The sequence below is a fragment of the Leucopleurus acutus genome (genome assembly GCF_964270905.1).
Source record: "Leucopleurus acutus genome assembly, chromosome: 12".
Taxonomy (NCBI): domain Eukaryota; kingdom Metazoa; phylum Chordata; class Mammalia; order Artiodactyla; family Delphinidae; genus Leucopleurus; species Leucopleurus acutus.
This window is the reverse complement of record NC_139154.1, coordinates 21074965-21101322: the sequence shown is the minus strand read 5'-3', so window position 1 is coordinate 21101322 and position 26358 is coordinate 21074965. Positions and strand designations below refer to the sequence as shown.

Below are 26358 nucleotides of genomic sequence, written 5' to 3'. Positions count from 1 at the left end.
TCAGTAGATTGTCTCTTCTGATGCAAGTTGTGATTTACCTAACTCTTAGTATTATGGGTGGTTTCCTTCCTCCCTCCCTCCCTTCCCTCCTTCCTTCCTTCCTTCCTTTCTTTCTTTTTTTATTGAGGTATAATTGATATACAACGTAATATTAGCTTCAGGTGTACAACATAATGATTAGATATTTGTGTATATTGCAAAATGATCATCACAATAAGTCTAGCTATCATCTGTCACCACACACAGTGACAGAATTTTTTCTGGTCATGGTAACTTTTAAGATCTACTCTGTTAGCAAATTTCAAATATATGACACAGTATTAGTAACTGTAATCATCCTGCTATACATAACGTTCCCAGGACTTACTGATTTTATACCTGGAAGTTTGTACCTTTTGTCTCCCTTCACCCCTTTTGCCCACCCTCCAGCACCACCAGCCCCTCCATCCCTGGCAGCCACTGTATCTGTGAGCTTGGTTTTTGCTTTGCTGTTTCTTTTTAGATTCCACGTGCAAGTGAGATCATACAATATTTGTCTTTTCCTGTCTGGCTTATTTCACTTAGCATACTGCCCTCAGGGTCCATCCATGTTGTCCCACATGGCAAGATTTCATTCTTTTTTATGGCTGAATATCATTCCACTGTGTATATATACCATAATTGGCTTTATTCATTCACCTGTCAGTGGACACGTAGGTCGTTTTCATATCTCGGCTGGTGTAAATAATGCTGCAGTGATCATGGAGGTACATGTATCTTTGCAAGTTCGTGCTTTTGTTTTCTTCAGATAAATCCCCAGGAGTGGGATTGGTGGATCATATGGTGTTTTTACATTCCCGCCAGCAGTGCACAAGGGCTCCCTTTTCTCCACACCCTCTCCAGCAGTTGTTCTCTCCTGTCTTCTTTTTTTTTTTAACATCTTTATTGGAGTATAATTGCTTTACAATGGTGTGTTAGTTTCTGCTTTATAACAAAGTGAATCAGTTATATATATACATATGTTCCCATATCTCTTCCCTCTTGCGTCTCCTGTCTTCTTGATGACAGCCATTCTAACAGGTGTGAGGTGATACCTCACTGTGAAGGAAGTGATGTGCATTTCCCTGATGATCAGTGATGTTGAGCACCTTTTCATGTACTTGTCGGCCATCTGCATGTCTTCATTGCAAAAACGTCTGTTCAGATATTCTGCCCATTTTTAATTGGATTGTTTGGTGTTTGCTGTTGAGTTGTATGAGCTCTTTCTGTTTTGGATATTAACCCCTTATCAGAGATATGATTTGCAAATATTTTCTCCAGTTCCATAGGTTGACTTTTCACTTTGTTGATGGTTTCCTTTACTGTGCACAAGGTTTTTAGTTTGATGTAATCCCACTTCTTTGTTGCTTTTACTTTTGGGGTCAGATTTCAAAAAATTCGTCACCAGGATCTATGTCAAGGAGCTTACCACCTATGTTTGCTTCTAGAAGTTCTTCTAGGCTCAGGTCTTACATTCAGCTCTAATTCATTTTGAGTTAATTTTGTGTATGGTGTAAGAGAGTGATCTAATTCATTCTTTTGCATGTGTCTGTTCAGTCTTCCCGGTGCCATTATTGAAGAGACTGTCCTTTCCCCGTTGTATACTCTTAGCTCCTTTGTCGTAAGTTAATTGACCATATATGTGTGGGTTTATTTCTGGGCTCTGTATTCTGTTCCACTGGTCTTTGTATTTTAGGGGTGATTTTCTGTCGTATCCTGGGCATTCGGGTTACGTTAGGAGACTTGACCCTGTTTAAACCTTCTCCTTTAGCAGGCAGGCACTGATTTAGGCGTAGCATATAGGATCTGGTCTGCTTTTGTGGGCTCTGGTTCCAGTGACAGTTCAGTTTTCTGATCATGCTGTTCTGATCTGTTTCACTCTTCTGGCCCTGCTGGGGCTTGTGATCAGTTACCTGCTGGGCCACCTGCAGGGGCTGAACCCACCTCCATGGGCCACCTTCTCTGGGGAGCTGGGAGAGCCAGAGTGCTGGGCCTGCATCCCCTTATGCCACCTGGTGTAGGGCAGGGAGACACCAGTCTCTGCTGGTATTACCCCTGTGGGTAGACCGCCTGCCCTGCTGAGCTCCAAGTGTGGACTGGGCGTTGAACTGGCGAGGGGCTTCAATACTGTCCCTACATCGGTGTCCCGGGGGTGGTAGGGGGTGGTCAGCCCACCAGCACTCTAGAGCTGCCGCTGTGGGCATTTGGGGTGGCCAGCTCCTGCTGTCTCTGTCAGGCTTCCCTCTCCTGGTCCTCTTGGGATTCAGGTCTGTGCCTGTTGACAGTTCTGGGCTCCAGGTCCCTCCTGTGCGCAGTCCAGATGCACATGGGCGATCGAAACAAAACAGCGAACTCGTCACGTGGTTGCTTCTCCCGTCCTGTGCTCCCAGGCCGTCCACCATCTTCGTTCCAGCTTTCAGAGCCCTTTTCTCACGGGCGATTGAATCATCTCCAGGGTATCGGTTTGGATTCGAGGGCAGGAGCCAGGAAAAGTGAATCTACAGCCTGTTTCCTGGACATGATTCAAGCTACTCCAGAAACTTTTTGAAAAAGACCATATATACTTTATAAATCAATGTTAGTGGTGAATGAAATGCTTACTTATATGTTTGTTCCTCATCAATTAAAATATGACGATGGGGGACTTGCCTGGCGGTCCAGTGGTTAAGACTCCATGCTGCCAATGCATGGGGCGAGGGTTCGATCCCGGGTTGGGGAATTAAGATCCCACATGCCAAGCGGCCAAAAAAAAAAAAAAAAAAAGTATGAAGTAGAAATCTATAGTCCAGAGATCCACTTTAAGAATGAGACACTGGTTCATTGCAGCTCTATTTACAATAGCCAGGACATGGAAGCAGCCTAAGTGTCCGTCGACAGATGAATGGATAAAGAAGGTGTGGCGCATATATACAATGGAATATTACTCAGCCATAAAAAGAAAGGAAATTGAGTTATTTGTAGTGAGGTGGATGGACCTAGAGTCTGTCATACAGAGTGAAGTAAGTCAGAAAGAGAAAAACAAATACCGTATGCTAACACATATATATATGGAATCTAAAAAAAAAAAAAAAAAAAAAAGGTTCTGAAGAACCTAGGGGCAGGACAGGAATAAAGACACAGACGTAGAGAATGGACTTGAGGACATGGGGAGGGGGAAGGGTAAGCTGGGACGAAGTGAGAGCGTGGCATGGACATATATACGCTACCAAATGTAAAACAGATAGCTAGTGGGAAGCAGCCGCATAGCACAGGGAGATCAGCTCAGTGCTTTGTGACCACCTAGAGGGGTGGGATAGGGAGGGTGGGAGGGAGACGCAGGAGGGAAGAGATACGGGGATATATGTATATGTGTAGCTGATTCACTTTGTTATAAAGCAGAAACTAACACACCATTGTAAAGCAATTATACTCCAATAAAGATGTTAAAGAAGAAAAGAATGAGACACCGTAACATAACACTGTAAATCAACTATACTCCAATAAAACTTTATTTAAAAAAGATGATGGAGCCTTTGGATTGGGACAGAAGGGTGTAGACACATTTCTTTCTGCTTCTCCCTGCTCAGTACAACTGTAAACCCTGGAAATAATGCACGAAGCAACCAGAGGAAAACTCTGAAAGGTGGTAAGAAGAAAGGGAGCAGGTTGGGAACCCCAGGGCTACACACAGCACAGAGACGGGGTATCCCGCAACCCCCGACGCTAGACCCAGTGTTTCCCACCACCCCCCCCTAGCCGAGCAAGAAAAAGCATCCCGGACAGACTCGTTCTTCTAACAATACCACGCAAGGGGAAGCGCCAGGGAGATTCCCACCAAATACAAACAGCCAGAGAAACACTCTCCTTCCTCGCTGGGTCTGAGACATCCCTTTTCCACCAGGAGACACTGGGAATGCGAGCCCACCTGTCAGGGGAGGCCCAGCTACAGCAAGCAGCCTGGTCCAGGAAGCCTCTTTGTCCCCCCAGCCCACCCAAGAAGCAGCCAAGGAGTACAGCTGACGGAATCCCTCCGCTACAGAGGGAAATCCCTGCCCTGCCTGAGAAAAGCTCTCCAGCCCCTCAGGCCACGCCAACAGGGAGCTCTCGGCCCCGGCTAAGACTGACTACAGAGATGCAGTGAGGATACACAGATCAGAAGGGGAAGAGAGGCACTGTCTGGAGGGATCCACGTGCAGCCTTTCTCCTGCTCTCGCCCTCCCCCGAGGGCTCACACAGAGCACAGCCCTCTGTGCAGGAAAAACACAGCAACACGCGTGTGATGTTTCAGCTCCGGGAAGCCCATCGGAGACTGTACACGCAAAGGCTTTACTAAGGGCTGGTCCCATAAGCACCTTCTTCCTAGCATGTGCCAAAACCACCAAGAAAGTTTACTCAGCCTCAACTGCATTGTGTGCAGAAACAGTCCAGGCGCAGTGAACCCCTCTTACTTGTTGCTTGTTGACTGGAAACACTCCAGGAGCCCAGTTCTCAGACGCCAGCCGAGGGCCAGTCTGGCAAGCAGGCCTCTCTGAGGATAGCAGTCTCAGGCCTGCCGTGTTCTGTCTTCTCTGCACAAGTACGTGACCTTGTGAATAAACTAAGAAAACACCAAATTGTGCTTTTTTTTTTTTTTTTTTTTTTTTTTTGTGGTTCGCAGGCCTCTCACTGTTGTGGTCTCTCCCGTTGCGGAGCACAGGCTCTGGACGCGCAGGCTCAGCGGCCATGGCTCACGGGCCCAGCCGCTCTGCGGCACGTGGGATCCTCCCGGACCGGGGCACGAACCCGTGTCCCCTGCCTGCATCGGCAGGCGGACTTTCAGCCACTGCGCCACCAGGGAAGCTCTGTGCTCTTTATTTTTATTGAAGTATAGTTGATTTACAATGTTGTGTTAATTTCTGCTGTACAGTGGAGTGATTCAGTTATACATACACATATATATGTTCTTTTTTTATATATATTCTTTTCCATTGTGGTTTATCACAGGATATTGAAGAGTCCCCTGTGCTATACAGTAGGACCTTGTTGTTTATCCATCCTATGTATACTCGTTCGCATCTGCTAATCCCAAACTCCCAGTCCATCGCTCCCCCACCCCACCCACCTTGGCAACCACAAGTCTGTTTTCTATGTCTGTGAGTCTGTTTCTGTTTCATAGATAAGTTCATTTGTGTTATATTTTAGATTCCACATATAAGTAATATCATATGATATTTGTCTTTCTCTCTCTGACTTACTTCACTTAGTATGATAATCTCTAGTTCTGTCCATGTTGCTGCAAATGGCATTATTTCATTCTTTTTTATGGCTGAGTAATATTCCATTGTATATATGTACCACATCTTCTCTATCCATTCATCTGTCGGTGGACATTTAGGTTGTTTCCCTGTCTTGGCTATTGTGAACAGTGCTGCTATAAACATAGGGATGCATGTATCTTTTTGAATTAGAGTTTCATCTGGATATATGCCCAAGAGTGGGATTGCTGGATCAGATGGCAACTCTATTTTTAGCTTTTTGAGGAACCTCCATACTATTTCCCATAGGGGCTGCACTAACTTACATTCCCACCAACAGTGTGGGAGGGGCCCCTTTTCTCCACACCCTCTCCAGCATTTGTTATTTGTAGACTTTTTAATGATGGTCGTTCTGACTGGTGTAAGGTGGTACCTCACTGCAGTTTTGATTTGCATTACTCTGATAGTTAGCAACGTGAAGCATCTTTTCACGTGCCCGTTGGCCATGTGCACGTCTTCCTTGGAGAAATGTCTATTTAGTTCTTCACCCGTTTTTCGATTGGGTTGTTGGCTTTGTTGTTGTCGAGTTGTACGGGTTGTTTGTGTATTTTGGAGATTAAGCCCTTGTTGGTCGCATCATTTGCAAATATTTTCTCCCATTCCATAGGCCATCTTTTTCATTGTTTACGGTTTCCTTTGCTGCAAATTGCACTCTTTAAAAGGGTGAATTGCATGATGTGTGAATTATCTCTCAATGAAGTTGTTCTTTAAAAAAAATCCCAGCAAGGTTTTTTTGTAGACATAGACGGCTTGTTCTAAAAGTTATATGGAAAGGCAAGGCCCTAAAATAGTTCAGACAACCTTGACAAAAAAGAGTCAAGTGGGAGAAAACACTACCTGATATTAAGACTCACTATGCAGCTATGGTAATCAAGACAGTGTGGTTTGGTGGAGGCATAGGCACAGAACAGGGACAGAGTAGAGAACCAGAAATAGACCCGCTCAAATATGCTCACATGATTTTTCACAAAGGTGCAAGAGTAATTCAGTGGAATAGGACTAGCTTTTCAACTAACGGTGCAGGAACAACTAGACGTCCACGTGCAAAAAGTGAACTTCACAACTGATACAAAAATTCACTCAGGATGGATCATACACTTACATTTAAAACATAAAAATATTGGGCTTCCCTGGTGGCGCAGTGGTTGAGAGTCTGCCTGCCGATGCAGGGGACGCGGGTTCGTGCCCCGGTCTGGGAAGGTCCCACCTGTCGCAGAGCGGCTGGGCCCGTGAGCCATGGCCGCTGAGCCTGCGCGTCCGGAACCTGTGCTCCACAGCGGGAGGGTCCACAACATTGAGAGGCCTGCGTACCGCAAAAATAAAATAAAATAAAATAAAATAAAACATAAAAATATTAAATTTAAAAAATAGGAGAAAATCTTTGGGGTGTACCCTAGGGTTAGGCAAAAAGTTCTGAGGCTTGACACCAAAACCATTATCCATAAAAGGAAAAACTAATGAGTTGGACCTCATCAGAATGAAAACTTTTGTTCTGTGTGTGACCTTGTGAAGAGGAGAGAAAGATAAGTTCCACCCTGGAAGAAAATATCTACAAGCCACACATCCGACCAAGGACTAGTACCTGGAATATATAAAGAGCTTTCAAAACTAAACAGTAAAAAAAAGAAGTCCAATTAGAAAATGGGCAAAAGACATACCCATACCTCTCCCTGAAGAGGATCTACAGTTGGCCAGTGAGCACATGGAAGGCTGCTGAGCGCCGTTCATCATTATGGAAATGCAAATTAACACCACAGTGAGCACGCACCTATCAGGGTGATTAAAATAAAAAGTAATGACAGCACGAAATGATGGTGATGATGCAGAGAGACGTCATACATTGCTGATGGGAATGCAAAATGGTCCAACCACTCTGGAAAACAGTTTGGCAGACTCTTCTAAAACTAAACATACAGTTACCATTTCAAACCAGCAAATTCACTCTTGGACATTGACCCCAGAGAGAGGAAAACTTTTGTCCACAGAAGAACCTGTACACAAGGCTTCCCTGGTGGTGCAGTGGTTGGGAGTCCGCCTGCCGATGCAGGGGACGCGGGTTCGTGCCCCGGTCCGGGAAGATCCCACGTGCCGTGGAGCGGCTGGGCCCGTGAGCCATGGCCGCTGAGCCTGCGTGTCCGGAGCCCGTGCTCCGCAATGGGAGAGGCGACAGCAGTGAGAGGCCCGCGTACCGTGAAAAAGAAACAAACCTCTACACAGATGTTCATAGCAGCTTTCTTCGTAATAAGCAAAAACTGGAATCAGCCCTGATGTCCTTCACTGGGGGACTTTAAACAAAAGATGTTATGGCCACGCCGTGGAATACTGTGCAGCAGCGAAGGGAGCAAACTGGTGATACAACCGCTTGGATGAATCCCCAGGGAATTACACGGAGTGAAAAAACTGTCTCAAAAGGTTCCATACTGTATGGTTCCATTTATAAAACATTTTGAAATGACAAAATTTTCTTTCATTGAAGTATAGTTGATTTACAATGTTGTGTTAGTTTCAGGTGTGAGCAAAGTGACTCAGTTACACATGTATGTATGTATGTGTCATATCCCTTCCCATTGTGGTTTATCACAGGATACTGAATACAGTCCCCGGTGCTATACAGTAGGACCTTGTTGTTTATCCATCCTATATGTACTAGTTTGCATCTGCTAAGCCCAAACTCCCAATCCAGGCCTCCCTTGCCCCCTTCCCCCTGGGCAACCACAAGTCTGTTCTCTATGTCTGTGAGTCTGTTTCCGTTTCTTAGAAAGGTTCATTTGTGTCATAAGTGATATATGGTATTTGTGAAATGACCACGTTTTTGAAATGAAGGACAGTTTCCTGGTTGCCAGCAGTTAGGGACCTGGGGGTGAGGGAGCAAGAGATGGGTGTGGTTACAGAGGGGCAGCCCCAGGGACCCTTGCGATGACACGGATGTTCTGTGTCTCGTCTGTGGTATTGAACGCACGAATCTCCATAGGTGACAACATTGTGTTGAACATACGCAAAAAGGAGTTGAAGTGAAACTTGGGAAATTCGAGTAAGATCGGTGAATCTGCATCAGTGTCAAAAGCCAGACTGTGACCTTGTACTGTAGATGGGCAAAACGTTGCCGTCGGGGGAGATGGGGCAGCGGGTAAAAGGGAGCTCTCTGAATCACTTCTCACCGCTGCTACCTCGATTACAAATAATGCATCAAGCCTGACCCTGCAGTCCAGGAAGACACGGGACCGCGGGTCGCCTGAAGTAGCTGGTCTTCCCCTGCCCCTGTCTTCTGCTCGCGCCCAGTCCCCCTTCCCGCAGAGTCGGGCTCATTCCTGTGTCCCAGAGTGCCCTCCTCACTCTGGCCTGTGTAGGGGTGGGACAGGCAGCACAGCTGTTCACGTGGCACCCTAACCAGGGCCCGCCCTGCTGCACGCCTGGGAGCAGGCAGCCCCACGGGCAGGTAGCTGTGTCCACCCAGGGCACACGCTCAGGGCCGGCTTCTGAGAGCACGAGCTCGCCAGTGTTTAGATCCCAGATGAGCATTTCCCTTGTTCCCCGGAGTGATGGCCCCAGTGAGGCAGGCATTTCTCCACGGGTGCAGCCACTGAAGTCTGATTTACTTTCCTGATAATGTTTGCCTAAGGGAGGAGTAGGCATCTGAATTTTTCAAGGGCATCTTGTCTGCTCTTTTTTCTTTTTTCTCGACCGCGTGTTAAGGAAAGAAATGGAGCCACTGATGAGGGCATCAGCATAGAGATTTGGCCAGGAGCCAGGGATGGTGGCTTTAAGGGACTCTGGGGTCTGCTTTCTCATCACCGCCACCACCAGGTGCTGCAAAAAAGCATGTAATCTAATTAAAATCAGTTTAATCTTGAGGTAAGCCCCTGTGGCCCCCACGTTGCCCCTCCGAGCCCCATCAGTGGAGAAATTCTGATGCTCAGCTCTCTGCTACCATCCACCCCTCCCCCTCCCCCTCCCCCATGCCAGCGGAAGCAGCAGGAGGACACGATCCCCAGCCAGGGACCCCCTTTGTTGGACACCTGACAGGTGGCCCAGGAGCAAGCAGACCGGGAGTCCTGGTGTCAACAGCATTTGTTTTCCCTGTGGAGGGCAAGGGGGCAGGTTGTGGTGGATTCCACGGAAAAATGCCGAGGCAGCGCCTGCCCTGAACCCAGGAGAGACCAAGGCTTGATCTTCAAAACCAATGAGAAGCTTGAGGCTGTTTTTTGTGTGTGTGAGGAAAGTGACTATAAATATGCAGTGTGGGGCTTCCCTGGTGGCACAGTGGTTAAGAATCCGCCTGCCAATGCAGGGGACACGGGTTCAAGCCCTGGTCCGGGAAGATCCCACATGCTGCGGAGCAACTAAGCCCGTGCGCCACAACTACTGAGCCTGCGCTCTAGAGCCCGTGAGCCACAACTACTGAGCCCGCGAGCCACAACTCCTGAAGCCCGCGTGCCTAGAGCCTGTGCTCCACAATAAGAGAAGCCACCGCAATGAGAAGCCCACGCACCGCAACGAAGAGTAGCCCCCGCTCGACGCAACTAGAGAAGGCCCGCGCACAGCAATGAAGACCCAGCACAGCCAAAAATAAATAAATTAAAAAATATATATATGCAGTGTGTGCCAGATGAAAAGGACCCCTTCCCAAAATCCAGGACGTTTCCCACCCTGCTCCAGGGTAACATAATTTTACAGGAAACAGGCCTCCCCAGATCCCAGTCTTATTTAGCAGGCATCCAGGCTGAGTCCTGGACCTGAGTCTACGTGCTGACTTAGAACCTACTGGAGAATTGAGACCAAAGTATAAAATGCTCTGTTATCATCAGGGGAGGGGGAGGGGAATGGAGAGAGAGAGAGTGTGTGTGTGTGTGTGTGTGTGTGTGTGTGTGTGTGTGTGTTGTCACATCTCGAGAAACAGCTCTGCTTAACTCAGGTTTATCCTCTATCTCTTAGGCCAAATCCCTGGCTCATATGTTACAAGGAAAACTTTGACAGATGACTCCCCATTCTATCTCACGTGACTTCTGACGTCAGTGGGACAGAGGCTCACGTTCCTCTCAGGATATATGGAAACTAACCGTTGCCCTCATTCCTTCCCCAGCACACCACACATACACGCTCGCTCTCTCTCTCTCTCTCTCTCTCTCTCTCTCTCTCTCTCTCTCTCTCTCTCAGCTTTTGCAGCGTGGCTTGTTAAAGGCCTGTGGAAAGCTGCTAACTTGGGCTTTCCCCAGTCTGCGCCTTTGTTCTCCTGCCAGCTCATGAGCGCAGGGGGCTGCCCGGCGGCCCTGCGCCCGCAGAACCCAGGGCTGTGGGTCCACAGCTGGCTAATGGTGCTGACACAGCAGAAAGGCTCAGGCTTCGTCTTTCAGACTCACCACCCCAGGAGGGTGAGGTGACAGGGAGCCGTCAGCCGGGCGATTGTGGGCACCGAGGACCCAGGGACGCCAGAACGTCAGCAGTTACCTCGGAGCTTTTCTTTCTGTCCGTGCAGCCCTGGTACCTGCAGGAGCTGAACCCTCCTGGGGCCAGGGCTCTATCGAGCCCCGTGCGGCCTCCGTCTCAGGTATAATCAGGGGTCCAAGTTGCAACCCGCATTTGGGCCTTGTCTGCCCTATGCTTTGCTAGGCTGGTTAGAACTTGTTAAGGTTAAAAAAAGTAGGCGTTACCTGATCGTTGTCTAGCAGCTCAGAAAACATAGGTGTAGAGGATCCTGCCCTAGACTGCACCTTTGCTCAGGGAAGGTTTTTTTTAAAAAAAAAAATTATTTATTTATTTATTTTTGGTTGTGTTGGGTCTTCGTTTCTGCGCAAGGGCTTTCTCTAGTTGCGGCGAGCGGGGGCCGCTCTTCATCGCGGTGCGCGGGCCTCTCACTATCGCAGCCTCTCTTGTTGCGGAGCACAGGCTCCAGACGCGCAGGCTCAGTAGTTGTGGCTCACGGGCCCAGTTGCTCCGCGGCACGTGGGATCTTCCTGGACCAGGGTTCGAACCTGTGTCCCCTCGCATTGGCAGGCAGATTCTTAACCACTGCGCCACCAGGGAAGCCCTCAGGGAAGGTTTTAAAAGCCGGTAATGCTCTGAAGCTCCCAAACTAGCTCACGTGTTCAGAGCGTCCCTCGCGTGCTCATCTCCAGCTGAGACGCCGAGACAAGGCAACGGATGTGCTGTCTGCTGAGGAAGCCTGGCATCCAGTTGCTGAGTTTTGTCTCCGGAAGGTGAATGTGAAGAAGTTAGACTTCCAGCACTTTTAAAGGTGTCCCGCCAGGTCATCATTTTGCCGTTATTCCTCATAAAATCTAATGGGAATAGACTTAGGCAGCATAAAAGCAACAGCCCCCAACGCAGAAAATGAGAGAAATCCGCGGCGCCCCCCTGGCCCGGCTTCAGAAGAGGGTTGTTCTTCCTAAATGGGAAAAGGGTGAAAAAGAATAGACACGCGCGTACGCATAACCGAATCACTTTGCTGCACACCTGAAGCCAACGCAGCATTGTTAATCAACTGTAGTCCAATATAAAGTAAAATAAAATTTAAAGAAAGAAGGTTGTTCTTTTCCACTTTGTTTCAAAACTCTCGTGTCTCCCTTTGCCCTCCTTGTGTATGTTATTTGTTATCATACACACGTGTGTCTTACAAGACGGAACAGTGGAAGAGGTCATAGAGGTGAAGACGTGAAGTTAGAGCTGGGTTTCTGGCTCTGAATTGTTTCTCGTTGCCCATACGTAAGATGGGAATAATAATGAAGTATTACCCACCACCTAACGGGTTGTTGTGAGGACTAAGGTGACGCATGTAAGGCGCTTAGCAATGGGTAAATGCTCAGCGTATTTCAGTGATTAGCATCATTAGTATAATCAAAATTATATTAAATAAAGCTTTTGCGATCATAACACCCATCCTGATATGAATACCATTACTGACTGTTTAACTTTAGATATAAAAATATCAAGTTGAGGGTATCTTCTCCTAATCAAAACCAAAATAACTAATTCGTGTGCTCTGAGTAAAAATTGAAATTAGCCCCCTCATTGATCAGAAGATGAAGCACCTTCCCTCCGACATCTGACGCTGAACAAGTATGGGAGGTGAATTCAGTTTTATTACATTTTTATCCTCTTACCTTTGTAATCGCTTCACGTTGTTTCACTGCTGTTAGAATGATTTGCAAGGGCAAATGACGATGCCCAAATGATGTAAATGAAGGTCTGGATTAATGATAACTGATGTCAAAACCTGAGAATGTGGATGCAAATTGCAGTTAGAACTAAAAGAAAGTTAAATGCCAGAAGACATATTAAGACAAAGGATTAATTTCCATAATTTATAAGCAGCTCATGCAGCTCAATAACAAAAAAACAAACAACCCAATCCAAAAATGGGCAGAAGATCTAAACAGACATTTCTCCAAAGAAGATATACAGATTGCCAACAAACACATGAAAGAATGCTCAACATCATTAGTCATTAGAGAAATGCAAATCAGAACTACAATGAGATATCATCTCACACCAGTCAGAATGGCCATCATCAAAAAATCTAGAAACAATAAATGCTGCAGAGGGTGTGGAGAAAAGGGAACCCTCCTGCACGGTTGGTGGGAATGTAAATTGATACAGTCACTGTGGAGAACAGTATGGAGGTTCCTTAAAAAACTACAAAAAGCTAACACGACATTTGAAAGATTTTCTAGGGAAAACAAAGGATGAGTCGTGTGGCATACAATCACGTCTCAGCCCTCTTTATGTCGGACCCTTCTTAGCCAAATTGATGGTAAAAACTAATTAAAGCAAAATGTGGTTTTTACGTGTCTACGCCTTTAAAGCATCTCAAGAAAAAAAAAAAGGTGGGGGGGAATTCCCTGGTGGTCCAGTGGTTAGGAACTGGGCAATTCACTGCCAGGGCCCGGGTTCGATCCCTGGTTGGGGAACTAAGATCCCACAAGCTGTGCGGCCAAAAAAAATAATTTAAAAAATGTTTAAAATAAAGCATCTCAGGCCTCAGAGGATGATGGAAGAAGACGTCCTTTTGAGCTGGAAGCACTTGCTTCCCAGCAAGGTCAGCTCTGGGTGTTTGCTGTGGTTTTCTTAGAGCCCTGTTTTCACAATGACTGTGCTTTGGATCACAACCTAATAAATGGCCCGAAGGACTGAATCGGAACCACACACGGGAAATGACACAGGGACAGTGACCGCCCCCCCTTCCAGAACACGAGGCCATCCTGGCTGGACCCTGAGAGCTAAAACTATTCCCTCCAGTCCTGCTTCAGCCCCTCACCCTGAGGGCCCCTGCTCTCGGGTGGAAGACCCCTCGGTGGGGAACCTGGCTGCCACGGTCGCCCCTTCTAGCCTAGCCCAGCCTGACCTGCAAGATCAGAGCACAGTCAGCGCTGCCAGATGCTGTGGGCGCCGACGCCCTTGACCTGGACCTCCACGGGCCTTCTCTGGTAGTAGGGCTGGTCTCCGGCAGCTGTTCTCTGCTCAGCTGATGTGTAGCCTGGCTCTAACGTTGCCACCCTCTGTCTCCTGCAGGTTTAATGCCTCTTGGCTTGCATGGGACCTCTGCAACTAGGTAGTTTTTAAAATAGATAATTAAGATCTTACTGAACCTACATGTTGACCCATGTGATGAGCCATTTATTGAATGAGGATCTTCCAAAGGTGGGAAGAGACAGCCTCTCCGTTCCTTTGCACAAGAGAGCTGTCATCGTCTGGCTACGTGGAGATGAGGACTTTGTAACAGGTGACAAAATCTCTCCGTGAGGTTGACAAATTTCTGTTTCCCATTATTGTCGTCTCAGTGCATAAAATCCCCCAATTAAGTGCTACAAAACTTGCATATCTCCCCAGTGAGGATAGCAGCATTGCGTCCCCTTGTCGGCCTCACACAGGCTTCTGCATGGCGAGGAGTCCCCTGGTAACACTACCCTCCTCTCAATGGCTGTTGAGTTCAACTCATACTCTACATTGAACCGATGGCAGCAACTTGGGAGTTTCACTTACAAATCCCAAATTACTGAGTATCGCTCTCAGTGGCTTAGCCTCCAAAGCTGCCTGAGTCAGGGCTGGGGGAGGGGTGAGCCATAAGGTGGAGGGTTTCCCTCGTCCTTCCTTTAAGTCAGAAACCAGACCTTCTAGCTTCCAGATTCCTGAGTATCCAAAGGAATGTCCCAGGAAGATGGCTGTTACCATCCAAAGACTTTAGTAAGCGCTCTCCAAGTGCAGGGTTGTGATAAGTACCAACCAAAGCACACTGACCAGTCACAGGGGAAGCTCCCCTGAGCTGATCAAGCTGCCAGTTTATAGGCCCCTAAACTGTTGAACTAATAAGAGAAGAGGACGGGCCCTCTGACGTAGATTCCCCTGACAGCCTGTACTTTAGCTGTCATAACAATGACTTGGCATTATTCGTGTTAACAGCTTTTCTCCTCCACGGGCTGTAACCTCTCAGAGGGCAGACCTTGTCCATCACGACCACAGCTGTATCCCCCAGGGCCTAGCGTGATGCCCGCATATAGTAGGTACGCAGTAAATAACGGACGCATGAATGAGAAATGGATGGACGGAGCGGAATACATTCATGGTCTTGCATTCATTTTCCAAAGAAGACATATTAGGGGCAGCAGGAGAACAGACGTGGATCGTAGAGAAACTGCTCTCCCTCCAATTCAGCCAAGGGAAGCCTCACAAGTGATTCTTAAGCATCTCTTAAAGGCTGGTGATCCTGTGTTCCTACTTGGATTCCTTTGCTATTAGCCCTTTATCCAACGAGCTTTGGTTTCTGACATCCCTTGTCTTCCTTCACTCTAGGTTTTATGCTTTCAGGCGGTGATTGCCGCTTGTTGTTTTCGTTGCTGGAATGTCTCAGAATCTTTGTGGCCGTGGGCTGTTCACAGATGTTACCTGGAGAAACTCCGTCGTCGTCCACACCTACCCAAGATGTCATTGAGACATGACAGATGGAACTCCCGAGACATTTCAGATTCTCCGTCAATCCACCATCCTGGATCTCCTCCAGGTTGAACAGATTCCATGTCCTGAAACCCTCTTGCCAATGAGCAGTCCACAGTACACTTCCTGTTGTGATAACAACTCCTACTGAACAGTGAAGAGGGTGGCTTTCTAGTGGGCATGTAGGCAGACCCTGAATCTCTCTGCCCTGTTTTGAAATAGAATATCATGCAGAAACATTGATCACGTGGGTATCAAGTGTTCTGTCCAGATTTCCATGGAGAATGGACTGACCCAAACGTTCAGAAGAGAGCTCCCAGGGCTGTAGAGAGGCTGGGAGGGGATGTAGGATCTTCCTGTGTGAGATGAAAGCCATTTTCCTCCACTCCCCTCTGACTCCCACCCTGCCCCAGGCCACCCCTGCCTTGAAGACCATGGTCTTGCTTCCAGAAGCAGAGCATTCGCCGGCTACCTTCCTCTTTGCATATTTACGTAGAATTCAAACAGTCAGGCATGAGGACATGTGCGGGAGTGGAAGGCGCAGCCACAGCTCTGGGCAGGGCGTGGAGAAGCCACCACCTCCGGCATCTGGAGGATGCACATTTCCTGTGCAAAGTGGGGGGCCCTGGGCTCCCAGTTTCTCGATGCCCACAATTAAAGGGGAAATGCCCCACACCACATGGATAGAACTGAATCTGTTCTCTGCGACATATAAATAAACGTCTCCAGTACGATGTGTGAACCCAAGAGACATGGTGACATGGAACTTACATCTTATTATTCATTCTCAGTTTCCTTGTTCTGGGAAGCTGCCCTGCTCCATCCACCAGCTCAGAGGATGTTATCATTTCTGAGTACATCATTTTCAAAGCCCCAAATCAGAAAATAGAAGACTTCATTTCCGTGATAATTTTTCTTTTCTCACTGGAGCAAGTCCTACCCATGATGACATCATATTCTTGTTTCTGAAGGGAATAAACCTATAAAAATAAATATGTGGTTGTCCCAGTTACAGAAATGGATTAAAAAAAAAAAACTAAGCGAGTGATAATCAGCAGCTGTGGAAAGAAACTTGGAGGAGGGTTTCGAAATCAAAGTTACCCCCCAACAAATAACTCACTGCAAAAGAAACTTTATGCGGGCTTCCCTGGTGGCGCAGTGGTTGGGAGTCCGCCTGCCGATGCAGGGGACGTGGGTTCGTGCCCCGGTCCGGGAAGATCCCACATGCCGCGGAGCAGCTGGGTCCGTGAGCCATGGCCACTGAGCCTGCGCGTCCGGAGCCTGTGCTCCGCAACGGGAGAGGCCACAGCAGTGAGAGGCCCGCGTACCACACAAAAAAAAAGGAAAGAAAAGAAACTATGCTTATGCTCAGAAATGGGTGTCTGACTGAAATTATTTCTTTGTTATCTGTTATGTCACAGTGGAGACGTCGTTGCCTTTGACAAATCTACTAATTATAACAGCATTCTCCAAGAAGAAGGAGCAGTGAGTGTTGAATACAATAGATTTGTATGATAGACCCTGGAATATTCAGAAATTGCTGAATTAGATGCAACTGTTTTCCTGTGTGTCACATTCTTATTATGGGCAGCCCTCAACCACTCACCCCTCCAGCCAGGACTGTTACGTGTCCACTGTGTACACACGACGTGAAGGGACAGAGGAGGTCCCTGTCCTCAGGAACAAACTACCTAGCTACTCATCAGCTGTTTAACAGTGTTTCTTCTGCTATAATTAGAAAAGAAGCATAGGTTATTAGCAACAGATCTGTGTGAAAGTGTCTCCAGTTACATTTATAACTCTTTGAATTAGGACACCAGAACTATGAATAGCTAATCTGTGACATCACGAGGTGAACTTTTCTTTGGTTGCCCAGGATGACAGGATAGCACTTTGATATGACAAGTGGCATTGAGTAGACACCCTTTGAAAAGCCTGTTTTGTGACCAACCCTCTTGAGAGCTGAATGGGGTGTGAAAGAAAAGTAAAAACAAAGAAACAAAAAGCATATTCCCTAAACTTGAATAGAATACAGTTTCGTAGCTCGGGAGCTAAGACAGACATAAAACTATGGGTGTGCTGTGAGGGGCCCGTGCCTGCTACAGGGGGATTGGGAACTCCACAGGGAGGGAGAGAGGAAGGATGTGGGCCAGGAGTAATTAGGGAAGGCTTCATGGAAGAGGTGGCCTGTGTTTGTTTCCTGTTGCGGCTGTAACATACTAGCACAAATTTCATGACTTAACACAAGCTTATTATCTAAAATTTCTAGAAGTTATGAGTCTGACTAGTTCTCACCAGGCTAAGGGCAAGGGGTTGACAGGGCTACATTCCTTCTGGGGGACCTGGAGGGGAGAATCTATTCCCGGCCTTTTCCAGCTTCTAGAGGCTGCCCACATTCCTTGGCTTGTGGCCACTTCCTCAGCCAGCAAAGGCAGGCTGAGTCCTTCTCATGACACCATCTCTCTGGCTCTCTGCAACTGGGAAAGGCTCTCTGCTTTTAAGGACCCTCGTGATTACATTGGGGCCACCTGGAGGATCCAGGATCATCTCCCCATCTCGGGGTCCTTAACCGTAATCACATCTGCAAAGCCCCTTCGCCATGTAAGGTTCCAGGGACTAGGATGTGGGCGTTTTCGAGGGGCTGTTATTCCACGCATCTTGCTGCCCTTGAGCTGGTCCTGGACAGAGTTGCTGAGGTCCTCTTTTTAGGAGGTGTTGACCTTGAGGGTATATGTAGCTTGCATTCATGCTGGGGGGTGTGCGGGCAGTGAGAACCGGAAGTGAGGATGTCGGGGAGAAGTAGACTCAACACGAGGTCCAGGTGGTGGACAGCTTGCCAGTGCCAGGCTGGGGAATTTGGGTGTCGCCCAGGAGACTGTGGGAAAACCACTGAGGCATCTTCAGAAGCAGAATGACAGGATACATTTGCTTTGGGGGTGATAATTCTGGGAGCAGTGTCTTCAAGAGTGCAGGAAGGACAAAAGGCATCAAGAGAATCAATAGAGTAACTCAGGGGTGGCAGGTGGTGCCTAAAGGGACAGCTGATGACAGGAAGGTCCTCCAGCGTTTCTCCAGGGGTTGACACTTAGTACGTGCTCACTAAAGGTGGGCGGAATAAATGAATGGTAATAACCCCAATGGCTTTTCTTGGATCTCCTGAAGATCCCAAGCTGTATTTAATACACCTAAAAAAATCTGAATAGAATTTCTCACTTTTTTCTTTGTCATTTTGCTGAATTATTTCTCCAGAACAGGAATCCCCCGATTCTTTCCTGAATGCCTTGTCCCGCAGAGATTCAGACTTTAGTAGTTCTGCGCCAGACACTCGCTCCCTTTAGATTTCGGATTGTTTATACTAGGAAGAAAAGATTTCAATTTATGATTTTTTTTTTTTTTCTGAAAGATCAGTTCTTTTCACAGGAAGAGCCCAAAAGGAATTGACTTCAGGAATGCATTGAATTTACTTATTATTATTTTTGGTCGTAGCTTCCCTTTCCATTCTGACAGTACTGTGTTTTCAGATGACTTCTTCTGCACAGGTGAAACTGTGAAGTATCGGAAATTAGAATTTTGAATTCTAATTAGAAGTCGCCGTGTTTAATGTAGGGGTTTCTGCAGAGTTGGACAACACAGCCTGCCCGGAGCTGCAGTCTCAGCTTGCGATGCATAAGGCTCACCTGGGGAGCTGCTTAAAGCGAGATTTCTGGCTTCATGTGATTCACGAGGGCCCTAGCGATATGAACCTCAAGCACCCCAGGAATCCTGATGTAGTTGGTTTCAGGGCCACCCTTGAGAAACACGGGCTTGGATACTGGCAGAATCAGTGTCAGGAGAGCATTGATGAGCCCGGGAGGTCATGTGTGCTGCGGAGAAAGTGGACGCGGTTAGGATCGTGCAGTGTGAGGGGAGAGAATAGCCCGGGGTTGGAAAGGAGGATCCCTCAATTCTTCTCCAGTAGAAGCACTGGTGGCCAGGCCAGTGAAGTCCATGCAACAGCCCCATCCTTCCTGATGACCAGCCTGAGCATCGTCCCCCCAGCGCACATCCTGGAAGTGTACCCATCAGAGGACTCTGAATGTTGCCAATGTTAATGGTAGGAATGAGGGTGGGACAGCCCCCAGTGGAAACCACTCAGCACCCCATGGAAGGATGCCTCTTGATCTATCACCTTTCTGTGCTACTGCTTTATTTATTTAGACATCTACACCCCTACTTTCTTCCAAGAATATTAACAACGGGAGTTTAACTTGGCATCTTCACAGTATGTAGTGCGTACTGTGCATTTTTCTGGGGAGAAGGTCATTTGTTTTCATCACATGCTCAAAGGGGTTCAGGACCACAAAAGAGTTGGGAAGTAACAGATTTTAAGTCCTTCAGGAGACTGTTGAGTGTGACCCTAAACGCCCCCGGACTTCAATGTGATATTGGCTGGTAACAGGGAAGCATCAGCTCAGGAGAAAGCTGGCGGTGGCTGTTCTCTGTGGGTGCAGCGCGCAGCTGGGGGCACTCCTAGCCCTAAGGATAGGGGCTGGCGGTTCAGAAGGCCGCTCTGGCCTCCAGTGGCTTGTAGACAAGAGCCTACTCAAACCCACATAAACGATCTACTAAGCAAGATGTAAGCGAGTAGCTCGGTAAGGCTCTGAGCGCATAAGAACGGAGAGAGCGAAGGAGGAACTGCTGACCTTGGAACTGTGCTGCCACACAGCGGGCCATTAGGTTGGAGGAAATGAAAGGGAGCCAGCCGCCCCCCCCCCCACCACCACCAGCTGCAGTCCAGCAGGCTTAGCTGCTTAACTTCCAACCCCCAGGGATGCTGTCACCTACTCTATTAAAGTGGAAGCTATTCAAAAGGCGTCTGGGAAAATCCTGAAGAAATCATTTCAAATACAGTTGATGTCCTTCATTCAAACCAGGAGCACGTGCCTCCCCTTGCTCTGGGGGAGGAGGGGGTGGCGAGGGGAGGCGGGGAGAACAGCAGGGATGACAAAGGCAGGAATATTGAATTCGCTTTCCTCATGTTGCCTTTTTCCATCCTTGATGGAAAGGTTTTACGTTCTGTAATCTGTTCTTCTAAAGGAAAGTCTGTGCCCCTCATTTTCCTTGTCCGTTAGGCCCTGAGATTTTCTATATGACTCACCATTTGTGTAATCCAGGCACGGTGACCCAGACAGGATATGGTTGTAGTTCAAGGAGGGACAATAAGATAGACAAGAGTTGTAGAATGTATTTATGGCATCAAATTATCCATAGGTAATATTTTTTATTGTACGTCACTATTCAGTGTTTGTAATACACGGCAGTAAGAGTGCAATATATTAAATCCTAATTCCTCCCTGATGACTGTAGTGCGTAGACTTACAGAGGAAGGTTAGTATTTTTTGCAGTGAAATAAAAGGGAAAATTGCTGGGATCAACAGTGTGTCCAGGGGTGTGGATAAAAGATTACTCCACAGCAGCAGTGTAATTATCACCTGGCTTAAAGAAAGAATCCACGTGTAAGTGGTTTTTAGGGTGACAATCATTCGCCGAATAAGACAGACCCAGTTGGGTCGCCTTTGTCGGAATTCGGGAGAAGTGCATTCTGGGAGCAGGAACTGGCAGAGAAGCTTCTCCTACAGAAGAGTAGGCCTGCACGCATCGGGGAGATTAACGTTCACGCCTTGGCTACCTGGGGGCAGTAACTGGCTTCTTAGTTTGCCTGTGACCATAGTCGTACCAGATGGAGTAATGTTTGCCTTCTCCCAGACCAGGGAGAACCAGCATTCCCTCCTGGGCTTGATGGTGGTCAGGAAACTCAGGGCTTCTCTTCACGTCCTATAGAAAGGCTCCACGTGGGACCACGTTGTCATCTTTTAGAATGAGGGCCTCCCCGTGACAGAGCGGGGAACGCATATGTGCATTTCCTGGAACCTGGGCTGGGTGATGTGGAGGGAGAAATTGGGGTTAGGGGAGACAGTGGTCCAAGACCGGTGGCCTTTAGAGTGGGTGGTGCAGATCCTGGAAATGTACGAGTTATGGCATCAACAATGGAACTCCATCAATTTCAGACCAATAAGTGATGCATGACTCCACAGTAGCTAAAAAACCCGCGGCCCCAGGCAAGAGCCCGGCCGCTGTCATAGCCAAATAGCAACACATGCAGCATCTTAGGGCCTCAGAAAGGTCTTTGAGGAGCAGTTCATTCTGGAAGTGGGCTGCACACTGAAATGATTCTCCATATCCTCCCTAGATGGCCTTTCTCACTGACGAATACTGCAACTATTGTCAAGACATTTTACAGAACGTGAGGAACCAAGAACTCGAGAGAGAAGAGTAGGTTTGAGCTGCAAAATACCAGCATTTATGACTGTTCTTAACCTTTCTACTTGAAAAGACCCCTGGAGGGATGTCTGGTGGGAATTCATTGCCTGAAGTGCTTAGAATGCAGCTGTTTTATAGTCAGTGAGCTCTTGAAGGTGTATTTTTATTCAGTTTAATCATCTGGAAAGGTTGCAAGGTGCTCATACGGATCACTTTACACTTTAAATAAAAATTCAGCTATTTTTAGATCCTAATTCCAGCTGATTTGGAGCACAGTATTGGTAATGCGACTTACCCTGGAATCCTCAGGGATGCTTCAGAGCCGTCATGGGTCCACGCTGACTGAACGAGAAGGGTGCTCTGACATGGGTATCGTGATGGTTGGATTTTATTCTAGAATTGACTGTGGAAGACACGAGCAAATCTCTTAACCATTGTGAATTCTGGCTTTTACTATATAAAATGAAAATCCAGGGAAGCAAGTGCACTCTTAAATGAAAAGTTTTCTGAGGCCTCCGTGTTCTAAGCCCTTCAGCTTTGGGAGATAATATTCACTCAGCATGAACACATTTTGTACCTTGTGTAAAGCATCGGAGTGAGGGAGGGACCACGCTGTCTTCAGAGTGGCCCCGGCCTGTTAATGCTGTGTTATCAACATCCATGCACGTTGGACAGCCAATCCATTCCTTCTTGGAACTTCCCTGGTGGTCCAGTGGTTAAGACTCCACCCTTCCAATGGAGTCCCAGGGGCGTGGGTTTGATCCCTGGTCAGGGAACTAAGATCCCACATGCTCTATGGCGTGGCCAAAAAATTTTTTTAAAAAAGAAATCTATTCCTTCTTGCCTTCATTGCTTCATCAAGTACTAACTGAATTCTTACCCTGTGACCAGCACCGTTTCTGGAACTAGGAAGGTATTCCCCAGGAGGCTGGAGAAGCTTATAGTCTGGTACTGAAAGGAACGATGTACGCCAATGAATATGATACCGTACGGAAAGTTCTAGAACACAGTGTGATGGACTGTTCTGGGTGCCCAAGAGAAGAGGAACAGAGACAGCTGGAGCAGGCTCCCCGGGGGAGGCCACGTTGCTGGCAACTCTCTTAGAAAAGCAGAAGTTCAACAGACTCGAAATGGGGTAGAAAAGGGATTCCAGGCGGAATCAGTGGTGCAGACAAAGGCAGTAGGATGGTCACCGGCATCACAGGACAAGAAGGTCGCTGTGGCCAGATTTATCTCGGAAGGAGAGAAGCCAGAGGGGAGGTGGGAATCGGCCGGTGCCAGGAAGGGCCTCTGGAAGACCCTGACTTACTGAGGAGACGGGTTGGCAGTGACATCCAAGGGCCATATTGGAACAGAGGGTGCGGAGGAGGTTTTGTCGCAGTCAAGGTGAGAAGGAAGGAGGGTTGGATCGGGAGATCCAATGACAGTGACGTCAGAGAGAAAGCGGGACCAATCAGAAATATTTCTGAAGCAGACACACCGGGATTAGACGATTTGGGACATGGGTGCTGGGGGAGTGAGCGGAGGTGGTGCTGTCTCATCCAGACCCGCGAGCCCCAAAAGCCTCCAGCCTGGGAGTTGAAGGATTAACACATCCTGCTCATCCCACTCTTGTCTTTTTCGTTAAGTATCTATGAGTCTCTTGGGAGACGTCTTCTCTAGAAGAGAGTTGAAAATCAGGTGAGTCCAGGGTCGGGCCTCACCCCCTTGACAGCCTGCACAGAAGGAACAGCCTCTTGCCTGGGGTCACTGGAGGGCCCTGGGGTCAGTATTGTGATGTCTCAGAATATCTGAGCTGCAGGAATCCCCAAAGGCAAGAGTCCTCATGAGCTGACAACTCAGGTTGGCCACCTGGTCCAAAGATGGAATCTGAAAAGTCAGCGTGGGGGAAAACAAAACAGAAGTTGTCTGCAGAAGTCCTTAAAGAAGGCTCCTTGGTGCAATGGAATCACACCAGATCCCTTTGGTCTACTCCGTCCTTAGGTGAATCCTGACATGATGTCAAGGAGGAAGTCTTTTTTTTTTTTTTTTTTTTAGTATTTATTTATTTATTTCGGCTGCACTGGGTCTTAGTTGTGGCGTGCGAGCTCTTAGTTACGGCATGCATGCAGGATCTAGTTCCCTGACCAGGGATCAAACCCGGGCCCCGTGCGTTGGGAAGGTGGATTCTTACCCACTGGACCACCAGGGAAGTCCCGAGGTATCTTTTTTTTTTTTTTTTTTTTTTGCGGTACGCGGGCCTCTCACTGCTGTGGCCTCTCCCGTTGCGGAGCACAGGCTCCGGACGCGCAGGCTCAGCGGCCATGGCGCACAGGCCCAGCCGCTCCGCGGCATGTGGGATCTTCCCAGACCGGGGCACGAACCCATGTCCCCTGCATCGGCAGGTGGACTCCCAACCACTGCGCCACCAGGGAAGCCCCCGAGGTATCTTTGATTCCATACGGTTACACTTCTTCCTGAGCTGAAAAATAATTGAGGGGGTCAATCAGTCAATGAAAATTTATTCTAAACTCTGGCTTTTACCCCTGGGCCCTGATCCTCATCCTGTTGTAATCAGTAGGAGCCCCCTTGTGGTCAGAAACAGCCTTCCTTCCCGAAGACGCCTCAGGAAAAGGTGGTCCACGTTCTCCCGCCCACTGGCAGGTGGTCTCTGATGGCTGTAAAATCCCTTCTGAGATGCAGCTTGGAAAAGCCAACAGGCAGAGCTTGACGTGGGTTGGAATGAAATTCATCCTGTTACCATTTGGGGCTGATGAAGAGTCAGGGGCAGGTGGGCTGGACAGGCCTCACCAGGCGCAAAAACGAGCGTTCAGAGATACGTTCTGTTCTTCACATCGGGTGGAGGACTCACTCACGTCCTTCTGGAAATCTCTGCAGCAGGACACGGTCACGCTCGTGTCATTGCCTGACGTGTGCCAGCTCCTTAAATGCTACGACGGACAGCCGTACAAAGTAGGAGGAAGCTCCTTCGAGGTGCCGGTTTGCATCCTTCCCAGAAATTGGTACCAGATGCTGGGGTTAGACCCGCAGCCCTCACTCTCGGCGGTGTCCGTGGACCTCAGACCTTCTGAGGAGGCAGTCGTGGGGCCCATGGACCGTGAGCCTTGGATCTTTCCCTAAGACTCAGCTTTTCTTTCTGAATTCACTGAGAATCTGAGTTAGCTCATGTAGAGAAAAAGCCAGTACACATGGTGACCTGTGGCTCCGGTGACCCGTGAACCCTGAACTGAGTCAGAGTTCTTCCTCTGCTATTTCAGCCAAAAGAGAGCTTTTTAAAAGGAGTAATTGGAGTAGCTGCTTTGCATTATATATAACTGCCAGGCCTTGCGGGTTTGTTTTTGAAGCTCTGGAGTGATTATTGTAGTTTGGGGGTCAATTATATATAATTTCTACAGTGAAAATGTGCTCCCCTTAAGCTAGTCATGAACTTTTACCTTTTATTTTATTATTTTCTTAGGAAAAAAAAAAATCCAGGGCTTCTAAATTTTTACCACAAAGGTTGAAAACTGGAGGCTGGGTCCAGCCCTTAAATATTTTGGTTTGAACTCCCCTCCTGCCCCCCACCCCGTACTGGCCAGCATTTGGGGTGTTTAAATTTTTGAATCAGTTATCAATACTTGGAAATCTTGGGAAGAATTCCGATTCCAGCTTCTCCAGCCTGATATCCTGCCCGATGGGCAGTGGCCAGGGCTGCGAGGCAGCGGAGCCCTCGGCAGGTGGAGACCTGGCCTCTCTCTCTCTGTCTGTGGCTCACGTGAACTGCGGCCACTCGTAACCAGAGGCCGTCCACACCGGCCGGCAGTCACACGTCTTGACACTTTTAGGCTGCGTCGTGTCTTAGTTGCGGCCCGCGGGTTTAATTGCCCCCGCGGCGTGTGGGATCTTAGCTCCCGGACCGGGGTTCCCAGGCCTCGAACCCGCGTCCCCCGCATTAGAAGGCGGATTCTTTACCACTGGAACACCAGGGAGGTCCCTGTTCTGACACTTCTGTCGTAGGGAATTGAGGACGCTCTCCTTCATGACTTTTTGGAAGATGTTTCTAGGCAGCATCTGAACTCTGTCCAGTTGTTCAGTCAGAAGTTTAAGCTGCGGTTGCTCACTGCTTCGGAAGGTTCTCCAGCCCCTCTCACAGACCTCCAAGCTCAGAGGCAGGTTTCGAGGGACAACATAAATGCTGTGAGAGGACAAGAACTTTCCACGTGGGGCAGGCCTCCTCCCCTCTTGTGTTAGCTCTGTCCTCAGGCACTAAACTGCAGTCCACCAGGCCTGGCCGCTTCGGCTGTCCCGGCTTTTCCTGTGGTGCCCACGAGGGATGCTTGTGCTGATACATCAACACCCTCTTACCATTTCCCCCTCGTGAGTCGCAGCGGGGCCAAGGGAACAGGGAGGTGGGAAAGGGCAAGGGGCAGGCGGGCCGTGCCTCCCCTGCCTTGAGCCAGCTCCCGGCGGCAGCTGCAGTCCTCAGCTCTCTGCCCACCCAAGCAGGGCCGGCAAGGGTTCCGACCCCAGCATCCTCCCGCCTCTCCGTGCTCTGGGTGGGCTCCCGCGAGGCTCAGAGATTATCTCGCCCTCCTTAGAAATTCCGCCCACGTGGTCCCAGTCACCCTGGTGACTTTCCCCTCCATCCGGCTGCCAGGGCGCGGTGTCTGAACTCTTCTGCTGTTGCCTGCGACGGCTTCCTCTTGGGAGCCCGAGCTGCTCTGCTGGCTGTCCCCGGCCTCCCTGCATCTGACCCCTTGGTATCCCTCCAGCTCCGTGGCCCTTGCGAACGCCGTCACACACCCACTGTGTGGGTCGCGTGTTTTACGGTCCTGGAAATGCCCGGTTTTCTCCCTCCTGCCTT

The 26358-nt window shown here is 48.5% G+C and overlaps 1 protein-coding gene across 1 annotated transcript in view; it reads left to right on the top strand.

The window, feature by feature from the left end:
• Nucleotides 1-26358, top strand: part of RFX8 (regulatory factor X8) — a gene marked incomplete at both ends in the record, with an annotated part of 65064 nt that overhangs the window by 24073 nt on the left and 14633 nt on the right. The window contains 7 exon segments of the mRNA XM_082851239.1: nucleotides 16637-16700; nucleotides 20726-20821; nucleotides 20823-20837; nucleotides 21445-21527; nucleotides 24329-24467; nucleotides 25512-25637; nucleotides 25639-25663. Coding sequence (XP_082707365.1) covers nucleotides 16637-16700; nucleotides 20726-20821; nucleotides 20823-20837; nucleotides 21445-21527; nucleotides 24329-24467; nucleotides 25512-25637; nucleotides 25639-25663 — 548 coding nt within the window.